This window comes from Triplophysa rosa, linkage group LG3 (genome assembly GCF_024868665.1).
Source record: "Triplophysa rosa linkage group LG3, Trosa_1v2, whole genome shotgun sequence".
NCBI classification, from domain to species: domain Eukaryota; kingdom Metazoa; phylum Chordata; class Actinopteri; order Cypriniformes; family Nemacheilidae; genus Triplophysa; species Triplophysa rosa.
The window spans coordinates 1,971,549-1,999,443 of record NC_079892.1 but is presented as its reverse complement, the minus strand read 5'-3'; the positions used below and the strand labels follow the sequence as shown (position 1 = coordinate 1,999,443).

General features: G+C 40.6%; 2 protein-coding genes across 2 annotated transcripts; one reads left to right on the top strand and one right to left on the bottom strand.

The window, feature by feature from the left end:
- The first annotated feature begins 171 nt into the window (after positions 1–171).
- itga11b (integrin, alpha 11b) lies at positions 172–23,913 on the top strand. The gene is made up of 30 exons (XM_057330139.1): positions 172–278; positions 3,705–3,816; positions 6,836–6,945; positions 7,426–7,517; positions 7,586–7,700; positions 7,963–8,090; positions 8,278–8,426; positions 8,625–8,769; positions 8,900–9,062; positions 9,131–9,201; positions 12,287–12,431; positions 13,056–13,204; positions 13,802–13,945; positions 14,305–14,508; positions 14,906–15,036; positions 15,376–15,542; positions 15,653–15,792; positions 16,014–16,124; positions 16,228–16,313; positions 16,677–16,881; positions 17,006–17,104; positions 17,628–17,704; positions 18,974–19,057; positions 19,135–19,225; positions 19,391–19,504; positions 20,190–20,267; positions 20,516–20,629; positions 20,793–20,888; positions 21,764–21,877; positions 22,147–23,913. Exons 1-30 carry the CDS (start codon positions 230–232, stop codon positions 22,207–22,209), a joined length of 3,546 nt encoding a protein of 1,181 aa, XP_057186122.1. The 5' UTR covers positions 172–229; the 3' UTR covers positions 22,210–23,913.
- Positions 23,914–24,026: 113 nt separating this feature from the next.
- On the bottom strand, positions 24,027–27,574 carry fem1b (fem-1 homolog b). The gene is made up of 2 exons (XM_057330140.1): positions 26,736–27,574; positions 24,027–26,437 (listed from the first exon to the last, which is right to left on the bottom strand). Exons 1-2 carry the CDS (start codon positions 27,008–27,010, stop codon positions 24,802–24,804), a joined length of 1,911 nt encoding a protein of 636 aa, XP_057186123.1. The 5' UTR covers positions 27,011–27,574; the 3' UTR covers positions 24,027–24,801.
- Between the last annotated feature and the right edge of the window lie 321 nt (positions 27,575–27,895).

Below are 27,895 nucleotides of genomic sequence, written 5' to 3'. Positions count from 1 at the left end.
TCTCTCTTGCGTGTCTCTCTGTGTTTGAAGTCGTCTCTCTCTCTCTCTCTCTCTTTTTCTCTGTGTGCATGTGTTTGCAGGTCTTTTGTAGTAGCCGCTGTCAGCTCCTCCTCTTGTGATGAAGCTCGGTTGCTCTTCAGGGCTCCATCACATGTGATCTTCTGCTTCTGCTGTGAGGACCTCGAACACACACACACACACACACACTGAGTTAATCACGTATGAACTTATGGAGAACTCTTACGTCCTGCTCCTGTGGATCGCCTCTCTTCTGCCAGGTCAGTTCATCTGTTAAAGCATGCGAGGGGCTTCGAGTTCATCTGAGGGGGTTTGCAGGTGTATAACTCCATGTCTGCGTCTGCGTGGTTTTCTTGGTTTTTATACTCATACATACGTCTATTATGTTCATGCATTGAATGTCTCAGAGGCTCAGAAGTTTGTCCTTCGTAGTTCAAGAGACATAACTGAGCTCTAATTCACATTTGGAAAAATGAACTTAAAAGTTAAAGAGTCATTTGGAAGAGTGTTGTGCTTAAAAATGATTGTGGCTGGCATTTGCTCTTGGAAATATCAGCTTGATAAAATAAGAATATGCTCAGGGTAGCCACGAACTTCCCATGTGGGATTTTATGAGCGAGATGTTTTGGCCGGATCACACACAAAATCTGGACCTCTTTGAAGGATTTATGCAAAAGTGTAAATGTGTGACGTGGGTTTGATAAGTGGCTTAATAAACGTTTGCTGTGGATCACGCACAGCACGTGAATTCTGGAGCTCTGAATCTGTGTTGATTTTCCCTGAGGGACGATTAATGAGCTGGAAAACAGTGACATCAGACCTTCGCTCGTGAAGACAGTCCCATCCCATCTAGAACCAGCAGAACACCAGAATGTCTTCAATTACAATTAAAAAAAAAAAAGTAAAGTGATTTCAAAATGAATGTGATCTGTATCATATAGCATTAAATAAATTGTGCTCTAGGGGTTGCAAACAATTATCAAAATTTCAAATGCATTTTCAGAGTCGGTGCATGAAGAGATGGAGCAGAAAAATAATCGATGACCTCTTAGCTACTGTAATGCATTGTAGATGTGAGAGTTTGCGTGCAATTAATGCGCATTCAAGTAATATGAAAACTTTCTAGTGCCACACACATCATTGCTGTTTACAAAAAGTAAACATATATACACAGAAAATACAAAAATGTTGTAGAATTATCAAAAAATAAAAAATAGTAATTGATGGACAATAAAGTGACACCAGGTGGAGTTTCTTTGAAATATTTGTGCCAGATAGACGGTCATGTTGTACTGAACATATTCTCGCATTGCATTATGAATTTGTACATACGTCTTAAAATATGTTATTAATAATTGGGGTTTTCGGTTTTTATTGCTGTTATTTAACTTAAACTTTCATAAAACACACCTGAACCAACTAGTCAAAGTCTTGCTTGAATATGACAGACAGGTGTGTTGGATTTGGGATGAAACTAAACTCAGGAGTTGACTAACCCTGTCCATGTGTTGGATTCAAGCTTGCGTTTACATGTGCGATCCAGTAGAAGGCGTAGATTCATTACACTGTTCACACGTCTCTAAGTGCCATGATCTCTTAAATGAAAAAAAAAACCGAAATGTCCTCGAATGGAAAATGCATTCTTGTCTCCAGCGTGAATGTTTCTCTTTTTCCATGAATGATTTGGAGGCATGTCATAAAATATTCTTTGCTCTCCACCCATTTTTAACCAACGAAACACAAAACCTGACACACAAGGGTAATAGTTTAGATCACTTTAATGTGTGGCAGCTATAAAGTCCGAATACGGGAGAGATGTTGGTTTTAGTTTTACTCTTGGAGGAGGCTCTGATTGGCTGCTTGGACAGGAAGTTTTCCATTGTTTGTTTTCAGGCATGCAGACGTCATACGCTGCCATCATGAGTAATGGCAGATTTGAACCTACTTTCAGCTAAATCAAAACCACTCTGGCTTCTCTCTTCATACGCATTCTAGCATCATGCCAGTGAAGTTTGGGATACTTTCATCATGCCGTTCTCAAACTTTCTTTCTTCGTCAGAACACAAAAGAAGATATTTTGAAGAAAGTTGATAACCAAAAAACACTGAACTCCATTGTATGAAGACAACACATTTCTCAAAATATCTTCTTATGTGTTATGCGCAGAAAAAAAAGAGTCACAGAGATTTACAACCACTTGAGGGAGAATAAATGATGACAGAATTGAAAAAAGCTTTCCTGTGGCTCAGTGGTTTGAGCATGGCGCCAGCAACGCCATGGTCATGGGTTTGATCCCAGGGTTTGCGCAGAATAAAAAAATGTATAAATGCAATGTAAGTCACTTTGGATGAAAGTTTCTGCCAAATGCATAAATGTAAATATATGTTTTTGTGTAAACTATTCCTTTAAATATTTTATTCTGCTTTGGATTCATCTCATGTCTCTAGAACTCTTCCAACCGGCAGCAGTATCAGATTTGTTTTTTGTCGTGTCTGAATCTTGTCCATCTAGTTGTGTGTAATCTGAATGTTAGAAAGCCACATATAATCGAATGTTTACACACTGGATCCAAACCACAGTGTGGTTTGAAATCCAATTACAATCAGATTTTTTGGAATGTGTCTCAGTACGAACAGTCAGATGAATAACTGATAAATAACCGACTCTTGATCTCTTTACTGAAAATCATGAGCGTCTCAGATGATGAAGTATGTGAGTGCTACTGTTCTTTCTGGGGCTTTGCTATGATTTGAAACATGTGGTTGAATTATCTGTGTGAATCATACATGAAGCATCATTATAATCTCACCAGATCTCCACAGGAATCCAGATTCATGACAATCGGGGCATGTTGTCACAAAAGGTCAGCATGTGGTCAGTTTTGTTGTTTTTTGTAGTCAAGGTGTGTGGTGAAAATAAGCCTGTGAACTGCTCGCTGTAGGATGGCACGACTGGCACATTGATGAGACAAAATTGCGCCAATAAATGTTTAACGCATCCTTTACTCAAAATTCACAACAAAAAATGGTCTAATATTCTATTTTTTATTTATTTATGGGGGAAGAAGGGCATCTGTAAATTGAACAGATGTAGTTATGGTTTACAGTTAAGTTCAGTCAAATTACAGGGTGATAAAATGAATGTTTCAGAAACAAATTCCAGCTCCTGAATCGGCAAAATACCAGAAGTATATTTTTCTTTCTGATGTGTTAAGTTCACGGGCCGTTGAGTTTGAGATGTCAGACTTTCTGTTGGACAGAAATACAAAGGAAATATGATTTTTATAAACCCATCTTGAATTTTTTTCTTCTTTCCCGTCAGGGGAAACGTTTCCTGAGGAAATGAAACTTGAAAGGTGATGTGACATGGTTTCTGTGATACCATATTCCTTCTTCTCGTCCAAGTGACCTTTCCTGATAAATATTTTTATGAAATCCAGAAGCAACCGGGGGAAAGGACATAGAATTGCCTTTGATGGCTTTTATCATGACTTTTATTTTCAGTTCTCTTTATCATCTTTGTGAAGTGAGATGTGTTGTGATTTCAGTCAACATCTGTGCGAGCGCTGCTATTTCACTGTAATTATGCCAAAAATGTTTCCTCCAAATCAAGCACCATCATGTGAGATGCTGTTACTTTTCTAAGCAATGTTTTGGTTTGTTTGTTTGTTTGTGTGTGTGTTTCAGGGCCCCAGACCTGCTTTAACATCGACACACGACACGCAAAAATCATCCAGGGGTCAAAGGACGCTCAGTTTGGATACACAGTTCAACAGCACGAGGCCGGAGGACGGAAATGGTAACATGATGTTTATCCTACTGATCGCTGTGTAAATGAAAAGATTTCTCACTTTCTATAGATTCAGAATGTTCAGAACGAGATGTTCTTTGATTTACAGTATATTTGCGTCCGTGTGAATATGGATCTGAGAAGGTTTGTCATGTTGCTCAGATTTCTGTCGTTTCATTGAGGTTTAGCAACGTTTGTCTCAGATCTTTCTCCCAAACTTTAGGACACAAAAGAGTTATTCGTTGACATATTATTACGGACATGGCAGCTCTCGTCATTTGCATTTGCTTAAATTATATTGCGATCTCTGACGTTTAATTGCAGACTTTGGTTTCTTGGGAAATGTGAGCACAGTTACTTCTGAGATTACTGGACTCTTCTTACGAGAAACGTCTGACGAGCAGTTGTTGTTTGATCGGAGATATTTTTGAGATCTCATTTGTGACTTCAGCAGCTTTGTGAAACTCTTCTTCATCACTTGTGTTTTATCAGATGAAATGTAATCGCTCGCATACTTCCACCGTCTGCTGGCAAAGATAAAGTCTCAGATTCGGTCTTGAAACGGTGTCGCTCTCGCAACACTATTAAACATCATACCTCAACTGCAGTCAGTGTCTGCACGGATTTATGGGTAAAAAATGAGCAGTACACAAAAGCGTTTCTCATTTAAACCGATGATGTAAGTTCTGTTTATTTATCATATACAGGTTTATGTGCCTGTAGATGAATCTCTCTGGGAAATGGAGGAAATTAGTTTCTATTTTGTTACTGTAAATTCTTAATTCTGTGAGATCGGTTGCTGAACCTGCACTAAAACATGCAGACAAACGTCTATACAGACTCGATGTTTTGAGCATAAACATGTGAAATGCTGTTGAGCAAACAGTCTTTACTGTAACCCGTCCAGATTTTTACTGTAACTCATTTTAAGACTAATCAACTACATTTACGCCGTTATTGTTTACGGCCTTTTAAAACAAAGCCTTTTTTTGAGTCGTAAAACCCTAGACACAAAAGTATAAACATCATTAACAGAACTCCTACTGCACAAAAACCACCAATCCGGACGTCAGCTTCCTGTTGTTTTATCGTAAGGTTGGGTAAATAAGTCACGGTCCCCCCAGCAGCGAGACATCTGGGGCTCTTTGATGTCCGCAGGTAAATAAGTGGAAAGTATTCGCACTTGTCTCGGCAGCACTTGCGAGTTCTGGAAAGTATGTGTTTTGTGGCCTGTAATTCCCAAACCCCCTTCTGTGCGTCCCATCTCAGACGCAGCGGATCAAGACAAACCGTGTGCTGCGCTCGTCCCTCTGGAATGAGATTTACTGCGCAGGAATTTTGTTTTGGGTCCCTCAAGTTCAGAGGATGTTATGCTGCGTTCACACCACACGCGAATTAAGCGATTTGTGCAAGTAAAGTACAAAGTCAATGCAAAGACAGACGCAAACTCGTGGCAGGCGAGAAATTCGCACGAAGAGCTAATCGACACCTACTGTTTGATGCGTGAAGACACTCCCCGTCGCGGGATATTCCGCGTAACTCACTCAGAAATAACAAACTTCTCCCGCGGGTAATAAAGAGCGCGGAACGTGATTGTTCGCATTTGGTGTGAACACAGCATTAGTGTTGCTCTCATATAAATATTGATAAAACATCCATTCAGAACTTTGTTTTTATTAATATGTTAATCATTTGCCAAAAAGCTATTTATTTATTATTCTAAAAATTGTGAAATAAAATTTTGATATGTTAATTGTAAGCTACTGTTGTGGGTAATGGAGCCATTCTAAACTCTTGGCAATAGTTTTTGTTTTAACTCATCCCAGTGATTTAAGTTACAACAATAAACTTGACCTCTCACCTTCCTCTTCCCACAAATCAACAATTTTATTCTGTTTGCGAGTGATGGAATTCAATCTGTTTGTTCAGACGGCAGCGTTATATCTGGGATAATGCTTATACTAATCTGATCTGACTTCTCACGCCAAAACACATTTCTGAAAGTCCAATAATAGTCAGATTTCTAAACGCATAGAAATGTGGTTTGAACAAATCTTGTTTCACACACGTGCTTTTGGGTTCAGACTAAAGACCAACTAAGTGTATTTGAGTCTGACACGTCTACTGGCTTTGAGAGAAGAACTCAATGACCTCAGTTGACTTTGTATTGATGCTTTTTAAAAATGTCAATGGAGCTCTTGAAGTTCAAAGAAAACATTTAAAAGTTAAATGTAATGCTAAAAACCGCTTTGGGTTCTTTCAAGTTGTCTCAGCTGATGGGTTTTGATGGTTTTAAATGGTTTACAGTGTGTAGCTCGGTTGAGCTCCAGTTTGAGCTCTGGATGTTTTGCCGTGTTGTATTAGCGTCAAATAGCTTAGAAAAACGTTTGGGTTGAACTAGACGTTCTTCACATAACTGTCTCAGCATAGACTAAACCTTCTCTACGGGTGCCAGAGAGTAACCGTGCATTCCATCAGTAAGTGACATTCGGAGCGGTGCCCATCACAGAGTCAAAGTTAAAAACAACCGCTACAAAGCCTCAATCAAGTGTTCATAAACCCCTCTGAGGAGCCAAGACTGTCCTCACGTGAATGTCCTCACGCCGCTCCGAGCTGTTTTCTCAACAGGCTTTGTGATGAAGGTATGTCAGGATTGACAGAAGGGTCAGAGCGGCAAGAGAGGAATGTAAACATTCACATGAATGGATGTCACCGGCCAAACTTTGGGATGTGGTTTGTGGTTGCGTTTGGATATGATTGTGAGAAGCATCGCAGTGTTGTGCAGTTGGTTTCTGGGATATCTGTTTCATCAGAAGCCGGAAAATCTGCTGAAGAGCTTCATGCTTTTGGGCTCATGTAATGTTTTCTTTATTTACCATAAAAAAACATATAATGTTGACCTAATTAGTTTACAAATTAATAAATAAAGTATTTTATAATTAAAGTAATTTAATTAAAAAAACATTCAATAAGGCTCAAATAAACAATGTTATATAGGTATTTGAGCAAATATTTGTTTGTATTTCAGGCTGTTAGTTGGTGCTCCCTTTGAGAAGAGTGGTAAACAGCAGACAGGTGATGTCTACAGATGTCCAATAAACAACAAACCTGTGACCAACTGCACACGGCTGCATCTAGGTACGTCATCATATCACCCATTTGCATCATATCACCTGTCTGATTACATCATCATATCACCCGTCTGATAAAAGTGTCATATTACCCATCTGATTACATCATCATAACTCCCATCTGCATCATATCACCTGTCTGATTACAGCATCATATCACCCATCTGATTACAGCATCATATCACCTGTCTGATTACATCGTCATATTACCCGTCTGATTAAAGCATCATATCACCCGTCTGATTACAGCATCATATCACCTGTCTGATTACATCATCATATCACCCGTCTGATTACAGCATCATATCACCTGTCTGATTACAGCATCATATCACCCGTGTGATTACAGCATCAGATCACCTGTCTGATTACATCAAAATATCACTCGTCTCATTATATCATCATATCACCCATCTACATCATATCACCCGTCTGATTACAGCATCATATCACCCGTCTGATTACAGCATATTTGACTGTTTTAAAGGAAAGATTTCCCTGAACAATGTGTCTGAGCGCAAAGACAGAATGAGGTTAGGAATGACTCTCACCTCAAACCCCAGAGACAACAGCTTTGTGGTAAGTCTGCATTACAACAGAAGTGTTGCGTTCAACATTAATGGTGTTAACACTGTGCTGTTTTACAGGCGTGTGGACCGCTGTGGTCACATGAGTGTGGAAGTTCATACTACAGCCCGGGCGTCTGCTCGAGGGTCAACAGCACCTTTAAATTCACCCACACCATTGCTCCGGCCTTTCAAAGTAAAGAAATACTACACGGACCTGTTCAGAAGAAAATAACGACAGATTAAATGCGAAACTGAAATGCCTCTGAATAAAGTCATTTTCCTGTAGATGCTTACAGAACCTCCCCCCACAACACCCCCCTCCCCGCACACAAATTATTATCTGGCACATCACCCTAAATCACCTGAAAGTTTTGTTTGAGTAAAGGCTCATTCACACCACGTTTTCATTCCTAATCATACTTAATTTGAAAGATGTTAACAGATATTTTCCACAGGATGTGAGACTTACATGGACATAGTCATTGTGTTAGACGGATCAAACTCCATCTACCCCTGGTACGAGGTGCAAGATTTCCTCATCAATGTCTTACAGAAGTTTTACATCGGCCCAGGACAAATCCAGGTGTGTCATGAGCCGCGAAATCAGTTTGCCTCTTATGCGTTTTCATCCCTATTTTTTGCTCTTGAATCTTTATGTACATCAAAACAAATCAGATTAATCGAGCAACAACAGACTATAAAAATTCAGTCTATTTTTAGACATATAAGACTATTTTTCTAACTGAGCGGCTGTTGGATTGGGTTCTCAGGTGGGAATTGTTCAGTACGGAGAGCGAGTTGTCCACGAGTTTCGTCTGAGTGATTTCCGTACTGTTGATGAGGTCGTAGCCGCTGCCAAAAACATCGATCAGCGAGGTGGAGAGGAAACCCGCACGGCTCTGGGGATCAATGTGGCACGGTACGATATAGCTGTAAAAGTGTAAAGATGTTTTTTGATTGATTTTTTTTCATGCTATCGTGACGTTATCCTGTGAATTTGATGTGTTTGTTCAATCTCCCAATGCTTTATTTGATCTTTTTGTAAAGCACTTGTTGTTGTAAAACGTGCCTTATACATTACTAGCGAGCATAACTGAAATCTGTGTATTCATTACAGAACTCAAGCGTTCAAACACGGAGGTCGTCCGGATGCTAAGAAGGTCATAATCGTGATCACAGACGGGGAGTCGCACGACAGCGCAGACTTACAGAACGTCGTCGAGGAAAGCGAGAAGGACAACATCACGTTGTACGGGATCGCTGTGAGTCCAAGCGGATCTTCCAGACGCTCAGATTCTCGAGTTGTGTTCAGACGGGTTGGCAGGTGTGGACACCTGAGCGTCGTTTCTCAGGCCGTTGTCTCACGGTTCGACTATTCCAATGCATTTTCAGGTTCTTGGCTACTACAATCGGCGAGGCATCAATCCCGAGGCCTTTCTGAGGGAAATCAAGTCCATCGCCACAGATCCCGAAGAACATTTCTTCAGCGTGACGGATGAATCTGCACTGAAGGATATCGTCGATGCTCTGGGAGAGAAAATCTTCAGCTTGGAAGGTATGATAGAGAAATCACATCTTAACCATAACGCATCACTGAACTTCACCATTTATCTTTTTTTGCAGGCACCATCCAGAACGAGACGGCCTTTGGTTTGCAGATGTCTCAGGCTGGTTTCTCCTCCCATATCGTGGAGGTGAGTTCAGAGATGTACAGTAAATATTGACCACATGTCTAATGCGCGGGGAATTGCATTAAGCACTCAGCGATGTTTCGTGAAATGTTGTTATTTCGCTCTTTACCCTTTCGCCTCGCGTTTTAAACTCTTCCATTAGCCCGGAGCAGAAACTACGCCATCGCAGTCAAAATAAAGATGTAAAGGATCGCTTGTTTACTGCTTTTCACCCCACAGAAGCATTACATTCCTGTAGTTCGATCACGTTGAGGCAGATTGTTGATGTTTAAAGTTGTTGAGAGCGGTTCAGAGAAATGAGACAGGTAGATGAAGGGTATGAAGGTCCCGGGCAGATTTCGAGTTAGTAGAAGGACAACTTGCACCAAGAAAAACAAAATCCCTGGAGCGTCTCTCGACAGTGGCAATCTGAGAGGAAAGATATCGTCTCGGAAAGTTTTCCTCTTTGGATTTCTGCGAGGGAACGGGCTCCAGAGAACACATATGGTTTTGTTGATTCAAGCTTTTCCAGCTCACACACACACACACACACACACACACGCACACACGCGCACACACACACACACACACACACACACACACACACACACACACGTGCCCTAGTGTTTTAATGTGTGCGCTTGAACATGTGACTGCCTTTGTGATGGAGCTTTTTGCTTTATTCGCTTGTGGCTGTAAATATTTTCAAGGAATAACTAAGTTTTGTTTTATAATGGAAAACGGTTCGGTGACCGTCTAACAGCAAATAAAACGTAATCCGATGAAAATAAAAATGTGGCAATCGGTTTATTAGCTTGAGCGTGACATGCTAAACTAGACTGCTTTGGTTTTGTGTGAAATAAAGACGTGCCAGACCTTCAAAAACTCAAAACCCTGTGCTGACTTTTAAGACATCATAATAGAACAGATTGTCTTAAAGTGAGTGACTTGATTGATGGTTTACGTATGCATGTTTAAATGTTTGCGGCCCTGTGTTGGTGCAAAGAATGCTGGGAATGCACACAGTCATAAATGTATAGCTGGAATGTTCTGTAAATTGCTTTGGATAAAAGCATCGGCCAAATGCATGAATGAAAACGTATTCCATTTACTAGATTATTGAGCTGAAAGAGAAAATGAACCACAAAAGAGAGATAACGCTAATGCACTTTGTGATGTCTCACAGGACTTTGAAAGTTTCCGTTCACGCACTTGTGTAGCATGTACACACCAAGAATGACAACTGTTTATCTGCACTGTTTTCTTCATGTAGAACGACTTTTAAAACTTTATTTTCATATCGTTTTCAGCATTGTTGTGAATGGCCTTAAAGGGATATTTCACCCCAAAATGAAAATTCTTTCATTATTTATTCATCCTCATGTCAGTACAAACCTGTATGAGTTTTTTTCTTCTGCAAAATACAAAAGAAGATATTTTGAAGAATGTTGGTAACCAAACAACCCTGAACTCCATTGACTTACATTGTATGAAACATTTTCAAAATATCTTCTTTAGTGTTCCATAATATGAACTGAATTGATTTGATTCTACAGCTTTCACAGGTATAGTTCTTGAAATTATCATCATAAATTTTAACAAAACACTGTAAGATACTGCACACTTCCGTCAAAACAAATACAAATAGAGTGATTGTGACATCTTCTACATGAAAACACGAGCAATGCTGTGCTGTTTTGAATAGTTAGCAGCATGTTATGCTGTTTTCAGTTCTACTCACATTTAATATTTTGTATTTGTTCACGAGTTTGTTTTAGCTAGCACAACTCATAAAATGAATGGAACAGTGCGTACTGAGAGTATCGGAGAGAGTTTATCGTGCAATTGTGCCATGGAAGCGGTTCAAGCGTCCACGTCGACATTGCATGAGGAAGGTTTTGGCACACAGAGCGGTGAGCTACAGATGACTGAATACGTTTCTCCTCTGACTCATCCCACTGCTGCTGGTCCTTCTTCCAAATATCATCCCGACTGTTTCCTCTCCAAATGCTTTTCTTGTGCATTGACCTGCACATCAGCCAAATCTTTCCTCCAGTTTTATTATTGCTTGTATTTTGAGTTTGTGTTAGTATGTGACTTGTAAAATGCATACTAAAAACCTTTGCAGTCACCCTAGCAACCATGTATTAACACCATGGCAACCACTTTTAAACCTCTTTAATATCATGGCAAACGCCACTATGTTGTTTGTTAGTCTTGGACATTCAGTCAGGGTGTGATGGGGATGACTTTGAACTGCTCGCTGTGGGTTGTGGTTTGGTGATGTTGGTCATCGGTTGATTTGTGTTCGAGAGGTGCTGATGTTAATGCGGTGCAGAGTTTTGGCTCTGGAGCTGCGGGAGAGTTTGGCAGCCTCTCTTTTTACATCATGTATAGTACCGGAATCACTGCCAATATCCCATAATACTCACTGAGTCCCACAGGTGATATGTGTGTATGTTATTCATTCTCAATTTTGTTCAGTTGTGTGTGTATGTTTTCTTACAAAAAGTACAACGGTATTGTTATAAATCTATACTTTACAGCTGTGGTTCTCAAACTGGGGGTTGTGGCCCCCTGGGGGGTCCCAAGATGGATCCAGGGGGGCCACAGCTTTTGTGGCATTATATGAAATATAGAAATTTATCATTCATTTTATGCAATCAAACATCAGAAAAATAAGACCTACAACCAAAAGTATTGATGTTCCAGCATTGTATAACAATTAAAATTCTGAGTTTAAGATTATACGTTTTTATTGGGGGGCCCCAAATCGATGCACTCTACACAAAGGGGGCTAAACAATGAAAAAGTTTGAGAACCAGTGCTTTACAGAACACTGCCATCATACTGATGTCATGCTAAACAAAACTGACAATGAACGAGTACCGTGGTATATTACAATAATGATCACATCACAGTGTTACCATAGCAACTGTACTCTTGTAAAGGTTTGCCACTTAATCTGTATTATTATGTGTAGTGATGTTGTTTTTAAACACCATTTGTTGATTGTATTAACTGTTGTTGATGATTTTGATCGAGTCAAGAGTTTGTTCCTCTTATAATCGAGAAGCACATAAGTGAAGATGTGTTTGTTTCTCTGCAGGACGGGATTCTGTTTGGTGCCGTTGGAGCGTACGACTGGAACGGAGCGGTTCTGAAGGATACCCGTCACGGAAAAGTCATCCCACCCAAATCCTCTTATCTGAAAGAGTTTCCAGAGGAACTGAAAAACCACGGAGCTTATCTGGGTAAGAACATCACCTACAAATACACTTTTTACTGGGAACAAGAGACGGACAGTATGACATCACATCCTGTTGCCCGTATTGGGGGTTGAAGCTTCACGCGTTGCGTGCATTCGCATTTATAATACGTCCGTCTAAGTGGCCAATGCCTCCGTTACGGCCCAATACGTTAACGCCCGGTACGCCAGATGGCCATTCCGCCCCTGATGAAAAGTATGCTGTCATAAACTAGTTTACTAGTTCAATACTTGTAGAATTTTTTTTTGTTTATCAATATACTTATAGGTTTACTTGTAGTATAGTTGCAGTGGAAACAAAGTGTACTCAAAGTTTACTACTATACGCTTAAAGTATATAAACTTAGAGTACACTTTTATGAACTAAAAAGTGGGCCAATTTAGTCCCAAGTAGTATTGAAATAGTACACTTATACTTCATTGATAGTAGTATATCTTCTAAATAAAACATTTCATTTTACTTACGTATAATTCACTCTTTTTATTTATACTTTTTGCATGGATCTCAAAACTGGCCGAATTTTGTGTGTTTTTTTAAGCGTAATAACGAGAAATGACAGATTTGTTTCGGCTGTCATTCGTGTCAGGTGTGAATTTGACGTGTTTTTAGGGTACACGGTGTCCTCGGTGGTCTCGGCTCAACACGGTCAGCTGTACGTCGCTGGAGCTCCTCGATTCAACCACACGGGGAAAGTGGTCATCTTCACCCTGACCAACAGCGGAAACCTCACCATCCTTCACTCTCTGCACGGACAACAGGTCGTCCATCCAATAACAACGTCTTCTTTGAAATATGTTTGGAGTTGGTGGTTAAACAGGATTGAGCGTGACTTTGTGGGGATTTATTGTGGATAACGGTAAACGTGTGTGTCAGACGATGAGCTCCTGTCTCGTTCTCTTGGCCTGAACCATCAGGTTTCCCTGTGGCTCTATTCTTCATCCGTCTGTCTGTGTTTCTTCGTACCTTCTCTCACTGAAACGGTGGCGTTTGATTGGTAGATTAATGCAGAACATGTGTGCGGACGAGAGACGCCGCGTGAAGGTCTAGACTCAGATGGCGGGCGTCTCTGGAGCCCATGTGCATCTCATCTGTGTGTTTGTGTGTGCGTGGCCCGCATGAATGCACGCAACAAACACTCAAACGCTCCCGGGCGAAGAGACACAACCATCAACCTGTTATGCACTAGACTGTGTGTTTGTGTGTGTGTGTGAAGCATTTATACAGGAATGTCATAAAGTTTTTCTCCTGTTCTTGAATGTTTGTAAGTCCAAGGAGAAGTTTAAGGAGTGAAATGTGAGTTCAGAAACCTCACAAATGTATCGATTCGTTGTTTTTTGTGTTGGCATGTTTCGTAGATCGGGTCGTATTATGGCAGCGAGCTGGCACCTGTCGACCTGGACAACAACGGAGTGACGGATCTCCTCCTGGTCAGCGCTCCCATGTACTTCCACCGAGGCTGGGAGACGGGACGCGTCTACATCTACACCATCATGCCAGAGGTGAGATCAGACAGGTCAAGTCATCCAAAACAAATGAGAGGATTGTTGAAACACACGAGGAGTCTGGAGGTGTAAAGTGAATGTAGAATGTCGAGGTCAAATCATCTTTCGGTGAGAAATGTTTGAGTTCACATTGAGATCTTCAATAATATGGACTTTTGATCGCAGATGAGACAAATCTGAGCTCAGCTTGACTTGACATCTCTTCTGAAACTAACGGACTCTTTTTCTCAGGAGAAACATCTGAGACCTAAGCAAACGTTTCCATTCGCTCTCCGTTTAATCTCATTGATGTCTAAAACGAATAAATGCGATATTAAAGAGATCTCCTCTGTGATTTGTCTCTCTCGCTCCTACAGGGACATTTTATAGCAGATGGAGCTCTTGGACCATCAGAACAGTCTCTTGATTCTCGGTTTGGCGCGGCCATGTCGGCTCTTCCGGATCTGAATGGAGATGGCTTCAGAGAGCTGGTGGTGGGAGCGCCTCTGGAGGAAAACCACAAGGGGGCGATCTATGTTTTCTACGGCCGGCAAAACGGCATCCACCCCAAACACAAACAGGTTTGACTCAAGCACATTATGAATGGGATGCTATTAGTCTTGGGTGCAGATTCAAATAAAAATCATCGTTATTCACCCTCATGTCATTCCAAACCTGTTTGGCTTTCTTTCTTCAGCAGAACACAAAAGAAGATATTTTGAAGAAGGTTGGTAATCAAACGTTATTGAACCCCATTGACTTCCATGCTATGAACACAAAACCACTTAGACATTTCTCAAAACATCTTCTTTTGTGTTCCACCACAGAAAGAAGTCACATACAAGTTTTGAACCGCACGAGGGGGAATAAATGATGACTGAATTTAACAGTTTTGGGTGAACTGTCACAGTGATGTCACCGTGCTACTGTTGCCTATTGATCTTCTCAATGTTAAAGTCTTATTACTCTCTTTCACAGAGGATATCGGCCAGTGAAATCTCCTCGGGTCTGCTGTATTTTGGCCGCAGCGTTCACGGGACGATGGATTTGAACAAAGATGGACTCGTAGATCTGTCCGTGGGCTCCTTGGGGGCTGCAGTTCTTCTTTGGTGGGTTTCATAAAAAAGAAACATTTCAGATGTGAAGGATTTACTGAAGTATTTGAACTCAAGTTTACAATGGTTTTAAGTCATTTGCATTTTAATGTTGATCACTAAATCACACAAATACATTTCGACTTGATTTTAATGAATTATCTTTATCATTAGATGATTTATTTGCGCTGTAAATTGATTGTTCATTTATAAACCAAATGCATTCATTAATGTTTATAAAGTGTGAATGAAACTAAGAGAACAAATGGAGATCTCGGCGACACCTCAGTTTGCCCAATTCTGAAGTCAGAAGTCGTGGATTTCTCAACTATGTTTGCATGTGTTTCTGAGCAGGTCTCGTAGTGTTGTGCGTGTGGGGATCGGCGTGAACTTTGAACCCTCGAAGGTGAACGTGTTTAATAAAGACTGCGTCAGAGCCGGACGTGAGGTGTCGTGTATGTTGGCCACAGTTTGTTTGAACGTCACAGCGCAGACGCCAATGTCTGATCCAAAAACAGTGGGTGTGTGACTCTGTCCTTCCGTCAGAAGCAAATGTGTCTGTGTCATTTCTGTCTGAAGTTTGTTTGAAAGGTCTCTTTACCACAATCATTCTCTCTCTCTCTCTCTTCAGCGCTGAGGTACAGCTGTAGGTTTGAGGAGAACAGATATTTCCCCCGAGCGGTGTTTGACAGCACAGACCTCCAGCAGCCCACACACATCACCGTTCATCCTGATACAGAATACTGCCAGCGACTCTTCTTTCATGTACATGTGAGTTTATACACTTGTTTAAAAACACACGTGTACTCATTCACAGTGTTCCGCTCGAAAAACAGCACTTCAGTCACTCTTTAAAACATGAGAGTGCACAAGAGGTTTAACACTCATCACTGGGACATTTTAATAGTGACATGCTTTGAGGGTCGCTGTACATTTACAACCAGTATTTACTATTTACAAGTGTTGAAATGTGAGTGTTTGTGTCCACACAGGAAGTGACAGATTACACACAGCCGATCATTTTCACTGTGAATGTTGGACTACAGAACGTGGAGGAGGGTCCTGTGCTGGATGATGGCTGGCCCACCAGCCTGACGTCAGAGGTCAGACAGACAGACCGATAATCTTCAGCTTTAAACCTGGATTCAGATGTTTGTCACGTGTTTTTCTATAGACGTATGACACTCTCTCTCTCTCTTTGTCTAGCTTCCATTCTGGAATGGTTGTGATGATGATGATCAGTGTTTTCCAAACCTCGTCCTGCAGAGCAGCTCTGACTTATTAGATCGCAGGTTTGTCCACACTCACAGAGACACACATACGCACACACACACACACACACACACACACACACACACACATGTCTGGTTTATTATCTCCATGGGGACAGTCCATTTGTGTAATGATTGTATACTGTACAAACTGTATATGTTATCCCCTAACCCAACCCCTAAACCTAAAGCATGTTATAAGCATTTTTAGATTTTGAAAACAAATCGTTCTGTACGATTAATAAGCTTCTTTGCCCATGGGGACACCATGAGTTGGTGTGCATTCAGGTTTAGGTCCCCACTGGGATATAAAAACATGTCCACACACACACATTCACAGCCTATCTCTCTCTTTCTCTCGGTCTCTCTCTGTGTGTGTCTCAGGCAGTTCTGTGGGCGTCAGGAGAGAGTGGGGTGGCCTCTGTGTGCCCGTCAGAGGGTGAGGATGAGCAGTGAGCGGGTGATAGAAGCACACAGGAGGAAAGTTCTGCTGGAGGCTCATTTGGAGAACAGAGGAGAGAACGCATACAACACCATCCTGCACGTGACACACTCTCCAAACCTGCTCCTCTCCAGTCTGGTGGTGAAGGTCTGTCTTTAATGTTCTCGCTCGCTCTCTCAACCTTAAGACATGAGTAAGATGCCCAACAATGGGCTTCAGTCTGTGTGTGTGTGTGTTTCAGAGTCAAACCGAAGGGGTGTTTGTCTTTCAGGGACCTTCAGACGTTGCGATTGAGTGTCCGAACTTTGATGATCCAAATGTTCACCGGACCTGCAACATCAGCGCTCCCTTCATGAAGTCAAACGCTCAGGTGAGACCCGAACCAGTCCAATCCAAATCTATCGCGCATGAGAATATTAGTGAGGATTCTGATGTGAGTGATCAACACCGTACAAAAATATATTTCCAAGAAAATCAGCTCATCTGGAAGAAATGTCACATGTTCAAAGTTAGGAGGTCAGAGCTGAAAACAGAGATCTGTGTTTGTGACGTATGGAAAATCATTGATGGAGTGAAATCCCATAATTCTCTTCATATGTTGATATTCGTTGATGGCAGTCTGAGCTCATTCTGCACATAGCGATCGTCTCGAGTTTGCAGGTCTCTTCTGTGATTCACCTTATTTAGTTTCTCTCTCCGCCTGCGGTTTCCAGCGCTGGCGGCGTCCCACAATCCTTCATTCCTCTGCTGGTTCTGTGGGACCTTCACTTTAAATCCAGTTTCTCCTGCCAATGACTGAAGAACAGCTTTATTTACGCAAATGTCCTGCTTGTCTCTTGTTGTTTTTCTCCTCGTTGACATTGATGGTTTGTTTTTTGTTTGGTTCATTACAGGTCTATTTTCACCTTGAGTTTGAGTTTAGCAGGACTGTCTTCTTAAACTACGTCCAGATCACCCTGAGGGTCTCCAGGTGAGCTCCTGACCTTTGAACTCGTCAGTAATCGTAGGTTGTGACTTAACTTTCTAAATTCACTCCGAACTGTGAGATCACTCCACAAACTCATATGTTCAAATCATTTGTATTTCATCAATTTTTGAAAAACATCATTATTGAAAATGATAGGCTTATAATTTGAGTTATCGGGTACGATTTTGCAGGAAATGACAGTTTGATTGAATTGAATTTTAATATGTAAAGTAACCTGCAGTTTTATGTTTTAAACAGAGATGGCGATAGAGAGGCAATAGTTATGGATTGCAGCTACTTATAATGTGCTTGCTTTACATACTTTTTTACTTTCAACAATTCTGTATATAACAATATTAAATTTAAAATCTAAATTAGGTGAGTACGCATTAGAAATAAGTTTGAAACAAAGTTATTAATATTATTTTGTTTAGTTTTATTAATATTTTAAATTAGCTTTAATTTGTTTATTTTTAGTTTTTATGTTAATTTTGGTTACATTTTTAGAAATTTTGTTATATGCTTTTGTCGTTTTATTATTAATTTGTTTATTTTTTATGTTGCTATATAACATTTATTTTTACTTTTTTTATTTTAGTTTTTGTTTATTATTATAATTTTGCCTTAAACTTAGTCAACGTTAAAATTTTTAAGTTTAAGTTTTTCGAATAATTTTGAGACCAATATTTTATTTGATTTTAATAAACAGAAATGTTTTTCAAGTTTTAATTTTAGTAAACTAATCTTTTCACCTTCATTTTGTCGAAATTCATAGAGATTTTTATACAGCTCGCTACAGGTCATGTTTACTCTTCTTTCAGATATTGTTGACTAATGAGGGATACTTTTGTCAATTAATTTCTCATCCCACATAAAAATACTTTAGCATTTATTATAGTAAACAGTAGTCAAATTCCTAGATACTACAATGTTTTATTGAAGTAAATATTGAAGTATACTGCAGTTTACTATAGTTAATGCTACAGGATACTGTAGTATACATGAAGAAAGTGCAGTATTTACCATAATATACAGTCTGCCACAGTTTACCATAGTAAACATTGAATCCTACAGTCTTTACTATCAGTTCACTATTGTATATAGTACATAAACAAAGTGTAGTATTTGCTATAATATACTACAGTACACTTCAACTTCTTACAGTTTCCACAGTAAACTCTAGAGTACACTAGAGTATTTTTTCTTGAGGGATGTGCTAAAGCTGTTAAAGATTTCTAGTCATTTCTGAGCGATGTGTTTGTGTTCTTGTAGTGAAAGTGAAGAGATCTCTCCAGAGGACAACATCAATGACATCTATCACACCCTCAAATATGAAGCAGACGTTCTCTTCACACGGTACCACAAGTGGTCCTACTCGGCATTAATGTTGTATATATCACATAACAAGAACAAAAATGCGTCTTTCCCTTTAGAGATTCCAGTCCGTCCCGTTTCGAGATCAAACCTGATGTCGTTCAGAGTTTCCCCATCGGTACAGGACCAGGATTCAATCTCTCCTATCAGGTGAACACCAGAAGCGTTCTTCTCGATCCTTAAGAGCTTTTCAAATAGTCTGCAGATTTAGCGCAGTTTAATATTTCATGCGCCGTCTTCGAGTAAAAGAAATATTTCCTTTGGATGTCTGACACCAGATTGAACTCATGAGCTCACGAGTTTTTATTTTTGCAGATCCAGAATCTGGGTCTGTTTCCCATATCAGATCTTCTCTTCACGCTGAGCATCTTCGCTGTGATTAGAAATGCTGATTCTCTCCTGCACATATCAGACCTGGATATTGATCAGGTGGATTATTATGGTTTTTTTTCCATAGTTTCCAAGTGTTGTCATACTGTACTTCAATTCTGTGTCAATTCAACCAGAGATGATTGAGATCCTGATATTTCTGGTATTGTACCATTTAAGGCCATGTAATAGTTACAAAGAGACACGTTTATTCAGAATCAGAATATAAAAGTATATTAAGATATCTTTAATAAGTCTTGAATTACAGCTATTCAAACTTTGGAAAAACAACACAAAAAGTGCTTTTTCCTCATGTTTGGACTGTCACCTTTGGCATGTAATGCAACAAATATTACTAAAGTCAACAGATTCAACTAATATATCCACCAATCTCCGTGTAAAATGAAAATAAGGATGCTGTCGTCTTTAAAAAGTCACTTTTTACCTCCAGCAATTGGCACCAAATTTTGGGTTAAAAATCTAATTTTCCTTACAAAACAATGAATTACTTAATAAATATTCATCCATTACATTTAACGTCTTATCTTTCTTCGTGATTTAAATATTTCTTTCTCCATTAAAAGAATTTGCAGAATTCAGGGACGTCTGGTTGAGTTGACATAGAATGACCCTTGAGGAAAAGTGTTCTGTTCTCAATGAATAAATCTGGATCTGATTGAATATGAAGAATGACTTGCAGTACACAGTGTGTCAGCTGTTTCTGATGTCAGTGCGCTCTTCACAGACGTCTGGCTCTCACTGTAACGTTCCACGTGTCATCACCGCCGGTTCATCACTTCACCAGGACCTCTCCATCAACCCGGTAAACTTTCACTTTTACACTTCATCCATCTGCATGTGAAACCAACTAACAGAAGATATCACAGTCATTCTCAACATCATCCAGACCTGCTAGTGCTTTGACATGCAAGCAGTCATTTGTGTTGGAAATGAAATAAAGAAATTGTTTGATTTCAAGCCACGCAGCTTAAGCTTTTTGCTTCCTGTTTGGCGTGTTGTGTTTCCAGATGTGACATGATCAGATGTGGTTGAATGTTGTGTTGTTTGTAGAACTCGTCGTCCATCAGCGACGCGTTATTTGCGCAGTGCAGAATCAACCTGCTTCCTCAGAGAGACGTGAGCGTTACTGCGGCGGGATTCCTCGACATCCACACGCTCTACGCCGTGAGTTCATATTGACATCTTCAATAATATTCCTTTTGATTGCAAACAGACTCCTTTTCTCAGGAGAACTGAGATATTAGAGATCTCATCTGTCATTTTTCTCATGGAAACACTTAAGTGTTGGTGTGGCCTCTATTGTTTCATGAGTTTTGGGGTTCTTTAGGTGAATTTTAAAAAGCTGGAGCTGGCGATGACGGCCGCAGTGGAGCTGAGCTCCTCCAGTCCGATGTTTCTTCACGAGGAACGGCCGGCGAGACATGTGAGTATCTGTTGAAGCGTTTGAGCTGGTGAACCCTGTACTCTAGCGTAGTGTTCGGTGATAATAAAATAGGACAACATTTTCATAAATGATGGGAGAAACACATTTGATCTGTTTTTCTGTGAAGTCAATACGTCATTGAGGAATTTCTGGGCATGTGGAAAATGACCAGAAGTACTTTTGGGAACCAAAGTTGAAGATATGCTGCCCCCTTCTGACTGATAAAACACATGCAGGACGTTCAGCCTGAAGCGTCAACATATGCTAAAATGTCACCCCAACATTATAAAAGTCTTTATTTTTAACATAAAGAAAAAAAAGTCTATTTAAGCTTATTGAGGACATTTCAGTTGTACTTTAATGTAATCACAAATATTTAAATATGTCATTAATTTATGTAAGATTTTCCCCACACTGTTATTATTTATTGGTTTCAAAGTTGTGCAGAATGTATATATTATATTATTTATTATTATTTCAACAAAATCAAACCTCAGGAGTGACGTAAAGTCATCCAATAACAATGTGAAAACTGACAAAAATCAAGGTTATCACATAAAAAAATGGTTTTGAACTTTTCCTAAAGAAACGTGAATCTGAACTTGTTTTCTTCGCAGTATTTGAGGTCTGAAAAAATACAGAGCATCTTTCTCCTCTTTTCATTTTCTGCAAACAAAAGCAAATAGAAACAATGTTTTTTTTATTTGGGAGAAAAATTGTTAGTAGATTACAGAATGAAAAAGAAATGATAATTTTACCTAAACACATACCTATAAATAGTTGTGAAAATAATGTTAAAATTTTTGCGCCGCTGTATTTTGGGGTTTCAAAATGTCATATATTTTAATTTATGGTTTTGTTTTGTGGTTCTGTAGATAATCCTGGAGATCAGAAAAGAGGAAGATAACAGAATTCCCATCTGGGTGATCGTCGGAAGCACTCTGGGTGGAATACAGCTTCTCGCCCTGCTGGTCCTGGCTCTCTGGAAGGTCGGAAACCGTTTTCAATTTATAGTTCCAGGGATAGTACTGTATAACGTGGTGTTTCCTTGAGAGCAACGAAACTAATAATTATTTATTTTCATGTCATGTTATGTGTTCTATTTTTGCTTTTCAAAGAAAGTTTAAATATCAAACAGGTTTGGGATGTGTTCAAGCCTTTTTCTTTCTTTCTTTCTTTCTTTCTTTCTTTCTTTCTTTCTTTCTTTCTTTCTTTCTTTCTTTCTTTCTTTCTTTCTTTCTCTCTCTCTCATCCACAGCTTGGATTCTTTAACAGGCAGAAGAGAAAGAAGGACGAACAGTCGACCGCTGAGGATCGGTAGTGCCACGGCAACCGCATCACAACCTCCTCCATAGCCAATCACTCAGGGACTCCCTACGCACTGCCACGCCCCCCTGCACTCTGACTAGGAACCAATCAGATCGCCTCATGCTGCTCCGATATTCCACACAGATGTGAAAATGCTTTCATGAGGCTCAAACTGTGGCCTTTCTGAGAAATGAACAGAAATAGACGTCAACAACAAAAGACAAATTAAAACACAGGACTGACAAACTGATATATCCACCTCGGCGAGAATTTAAAGTCTCGTCTGTTTAGTGACGATTGAAATGTTTGCGTGTTGTGACTGTAATCATCACTTTTTTTGCTATGGCGTAAATTCAAGCTGAATTTGCACAGTGTCAACAGTTTCAAATCTGTACATATGAATAAAGCTTTATGAAAATTTAGCAATATAATGCAACACAATAAAAATATATTTAACCGTAAGATTATTATGCACCACGAACTTGCGCGCGCAAAAGACACGTAATGTGAATCGCCCCTAATGCAACTTTTTTCCACTTTGTAACCATCTGTTTCAGATAAATGTGTGAAATATGCTTTTACATCCAGGCATCATTATTTATACAGTTCATGGGCAAGAAGCAGTTTTTAGATCCAAAAATGAAAGTTCTGTCATTTATTTACCGCCATGTCATCGCAAACATGTACGAGTTTCTTTCTTCAGCAGAACACAAAAGAAGATATTTTGAAGAACGTTGGTAACCAAACAACATTAAACTCCATAGACTTCAATTGTATGAACACAAAACCACTGAGACATTTCTCAAAATATCTTCTTTTGTGTTTCGTAAAAGAATAGTCATACACAGGTTTACAACCACGTGAGGGTGAATAAATGATGACAGGATTTTTTTATTGTGTGAAATGCCCTTAAGGAAAATTGAAAGGACAAATAACATGGACATGACGACCTTTCTGGCATTGTTCACAATTCACGTTCAGTTTATGCATAAACAAGTGTATATTTTTTAACTCGATAAGCTGTCCTGCAGTGCGACACATTTTATAAATACAATTTTCTATCCATTTTAAAGGACATATTTCTCGATTAGCCTGAGAATGAACACTGCTTATACACCATTTGAAAGATTTTAGGTTTTAGATGAAGTTTCAACTCTCACTCAACTCTCCACAAACCTTCTCCTCAGACTAAAACCTTACGGTTCACAGCAGTCATTTCACTCTTTCACTCACTTTATTTCTTCTTTTGCAACGTTTTTTTGTATATAAAGATTATAGAAGAACGAAATGTTCATTGTGCACATTATTGTGTAAGAGCAGAATATTGTATGATTGCACTTGTGAAACCATATATACTTGTATATAAATATTTATATAAACTGCATAAGAGATCCGAGTCTGAATTAAAACTGTGTGTAAAAAAAGTGTTTTATTATTATAACTGTCGAACCACTGAATAGCTTGGAATTTGACATTTAAATGTGAAATATTTGCTTTTAAATTCAAACTTGAATAGGAATTAAGAGACGCTTGATGCTTATTCCATATTTTAAAAAATCAGCCAACCAAAGGCAGATTGTTCACTTTACTAGATACCGGATACTCTAGAAAATAATTTAATATTTGGGTCAATACGAAACTTCATTACTTCCATTTGTGTTATTTTATAGTTTTGACAACTTTATAATTCTTCCGAAATGCTGAAAACTGTCATACTGAAATGTGTTTAACAGTAGTTTATACCATGAACGCTTGCAAACGTCTCCAGGTTTTAAAAGTGGAGAAAACTCAAATGGTAAAAATAAAGAAGCATGCAGAATCTCACAGACGTCTCTGATTTTTTGTTTTTAATTTTTAGTTGATTTGGTTTAAAAATAAAAACACTGACACGGAACAATCTCCAGTAAACTGAGTAAAAACACAACGGGTTAAAAACCTGGACATTCAGTTTCCACCACATGTAAACGTGCATTCAACCGTACACAGACTGCTAAAGCAGGAAGACATGCTGTCTCACACACGCGCACACACACACACACACACGCACACACACACACACACACACACACACACACACACAGCACCCGTCAGAATAAGGCCCTGTGACTCAATAGAGCTCCAGCATGATGTGCTCATGAACGCAAGTGGCTTTACAGTGGCAAATTAAAAAATACCCAATAATAATTATATCAACAATAACAATAAACATCTGGTTACAGGCACATTTTAGTATTCAAATAAGAGAAGAGATTCAGGACATCAGCTATTGACTTCTCATAAAATAGAAATAAGACTTTGTTTTAAATAAACCTTTTATAAAATAATATGTTTTAAAAATGAAAAGAGCAGCTTGTTGCAACTATATTCATCATTCGCACATTAAAATGCTTTCCAAAACCCAAAGAGTTCAAATGAGGAAAGAAAAGAGTCTCGTGTCCATTGACGACATCTCTGATCTATAAAAAAACTCCATCCTAAAGTGTCGCTCCAAAGTCGCATTATGCATTATGAATGTGCATATATTAGAAAACTGTGCCGAGTCCGTAAACGATAAAAAAAGTCATTGAGAAGTCCTCAGCACCATTTCACGGGTTTGACCGAACCCTCAGTGAAACTCCACAAACTCCTCCAGGCTTTTGGGGATCTGATCTCGATACAGGATCTGATGTTGTCGAACGGCTCGAGCCGCCAGACACTTCAAGCTCATCTTCATCTGAGTCTTCAGCAGGATTTCCGAAACGCCCGTGGTGCTCTTATCCAGCGGCGTCTTTTTCTGTTTGTTGGTCATGTCCGTGTGAGCGCCGGCCTCCACCAGGCTGATGATGATGGCGTGCAGCGTGAGGAAGTCGCTGATTGGCCGGTTGTACTGCACGATGAGATGCAGCGGGCTGTTACCTTCGTGGTCCACGGCGTTGACTTCAGCGCCGCAGTCTATGAGCAGCTTGGTCACCTGCGCGCTGGGGAAGCTGCACACGTCGTTGGTGTGAAAGTCATCCACGGGCGTGCTGGAGCTGGCCGCCAGGTGCAGGAGCGAGAAGCCCTCTCTGGAGCGTGGGTCCAGGCGAATCAGGTCGTAGATCTGTTTGTTGATGCGCGGCCGTTCCTCCTCGCTGCATTGAGTTTTGGTGGAGATGCACACCAGGTAGAGGAAGGTGAAGATGTTTGATTCATAGTTTTCAGCAGCTGCCGCCGCCTCCGCCTCGGTGGCGGTCTGTACCCGGGCGACGCTGCGGCGGATCTCCATGACGCTGGCGTGCAGGACCTGCTCCACGTCTGCCGCTTGGACCGGCTCCTTCAGGTGCACCATCTGCGAGAAGACCTGCGCGAATCTCAGGAGGTCCTTGTGCGTGTTGCGGTTCCCCTGCTGACGCAGATGCAGCGCGTGAAGCCACAGTCTGATGCACTGCTCGAACTCCATGTTGTCTGCGTAGACGGCGCCTCTGTATATTATAGGATGCGAGACATCTATGTTATCCGCGCCCAGGATCCTTTCCCGGATCATCAGACCCTCCATGTGTAACGCGTCTCGGTCGTGCCTGATGGCCTCCAGCTCCTGCAGGGTCCGGCACTCCGCCCGCCCTCCGTACGCCTCCACTGCCGGTGGCAGCTCCTTGGCGTTGACCCTCTCGGGGTCCTGATAGCGCTCCAGCATGGCCAGGTACAGGTAGTGGTAGGTCTTAAGAATGTCATAGTTCTCCCGGTCGTTGGCGAAGGACGCCCCGAGCAGTTCCAAAGCCTCGATGTGGCTGCGCGTGTCGCAGTCCGCGTGGGAGAGTAGCAGCTCCACCACTTCCGCCTTGCAGCTCTCCGCCGCCACTTTCAGGGGCGTCATGCCGTGACCGTTTACCACCATCGCCGCCTGGCACTTCACCAGCTCCTTCACGATGTCCAGATGCCCGGCCTCGGCGGCGAAGTGCAGCGCGGTGGCCCCGCAGTGGGCTTTGGCGTTGGGGTCGGCGCCCCGCTCGAGCAGGAAGCAAACGACGTCGGCGTGGCCCTTGTAGGCTGCGATCATCAGACACGTGTTGTCGTACTTGTTGGCGATGCTGATGCTGGCGTCGTGCTCGACGAGGTACCGTACGATGTCCAGCCGGCCGTCGAAGCACGCGGCCCTGAGGGGGGTGGAGTTAGTGAGGGTGGTGTGATTCACGTTGGCACTGTGGGAGACGAGCAGACGCACCACCTCGAAATGGCCTGCGCCGGATGCGCACCACAGAGCTGTGGCTCCGTCGATGATATACCTATAAGAGAGAAAGAGCGGTTCACACAAATACAGATACAAAAAATAAAGATGTCAACATAATATACAAAATTAAATATTAAAATAAAAAAAACTGTTTATAATAAAAAATAAATGTTATACGTATATATATATGTATAAAAACATTTTTTAAACTGGTTTCATCCAGCTCCATGTTATCATCAGTGACAATAAATGTGAGAATCAAGCAAGAAAGGAAATGTATGTTTACCAAAATCACAGAAAGAATCAAATCACTGATACCACCCAACTACACCCGTCACACCCCCACAACTCACCCGTCAAACCTGACAGTGCCAGTCTGCTCCGTGTCCACCTTGTAATGATCCAAAAGAAGCCGGACCACCTTGTCGTGTCCATTGCGAGCAGCTATAATGAGAGGTGTGGATCTCTGTCCGGCCACCTGGGTCACATACTCCAGCAGGTAGCGGGTCTGGACCGTGGAGTGGTTCAACAGGAGGGCGGCCAGCGTCAAGACTCTCCCCTCACTGGCTGCTTTGTGCACATATCGGGCCAGGGACTCCAACCGGGCCAGAGTCGATACCTCCGCCATCTGTGCAAGATTCGCCCACTGATCCAAGAGCAGCTCAACCCGCCTCCCATTAAAAAAACACCTGAGCTCAATAGCTTACATGTGAATACAGAGACTTTGCCATTATGGTGAATGTGTAATAAAACACTGGATTGTTGATTAGATCTGATCTTGTAATGTAAACACGACACTTGTTGTCTGATCGTCTCATGTCAATCTGACTTTAAATCTCACCCACTGCTGCTGCTATTACACTCAATTTTGATTATAAAACTGATTCATATTAAATGCTTGTTATAATGAGATCAAATACGATATTAAACGTGCAATGTCTAGTTCGTTTATTATGTTAAAATATAACGTAAACTAAACGCTAATTCACAAGAAATCCCTTTCGCTTCAGTAACAATCGGGATTACTCGCCCACTTTCTGCACTTTGCTGCTCTTTTCTCTCTTATCCTTTCGGGATGTTACAGATCTCAGTTCGGTTAAACGCGTTTAATCCAGATTTCGCGAATCAATTAAAAAACAACACTCGGTTTTGCGCTCTTCTTTTCACCTTTGCCAGTGCGACGCACGGAAGTGACGGCGCCAAAAACAGGAAATGCATCGCGAGGAATTCCGGCGCTGTCTTTTACAAAATAAAGGTACATTTCCCATTGGGGTTTTTTTCCCAATTAAAAGGCACTTTATTTGCATGATTGTAAATGAAAGAAAATGCTACACATTAAATGACTAGCAATTTTTTTTTACTGTCAACACTTTAAAAATAAACACACGGGCAGACGCCTTTTCTCTATACTAAATTAAAATAAACCGTAATTAAACCTCATTAAAATAATAAATGATTACTTTAAAAGAAATTTACAATGCTGCTGATTTAATGTAGCTGACAGATCACATGA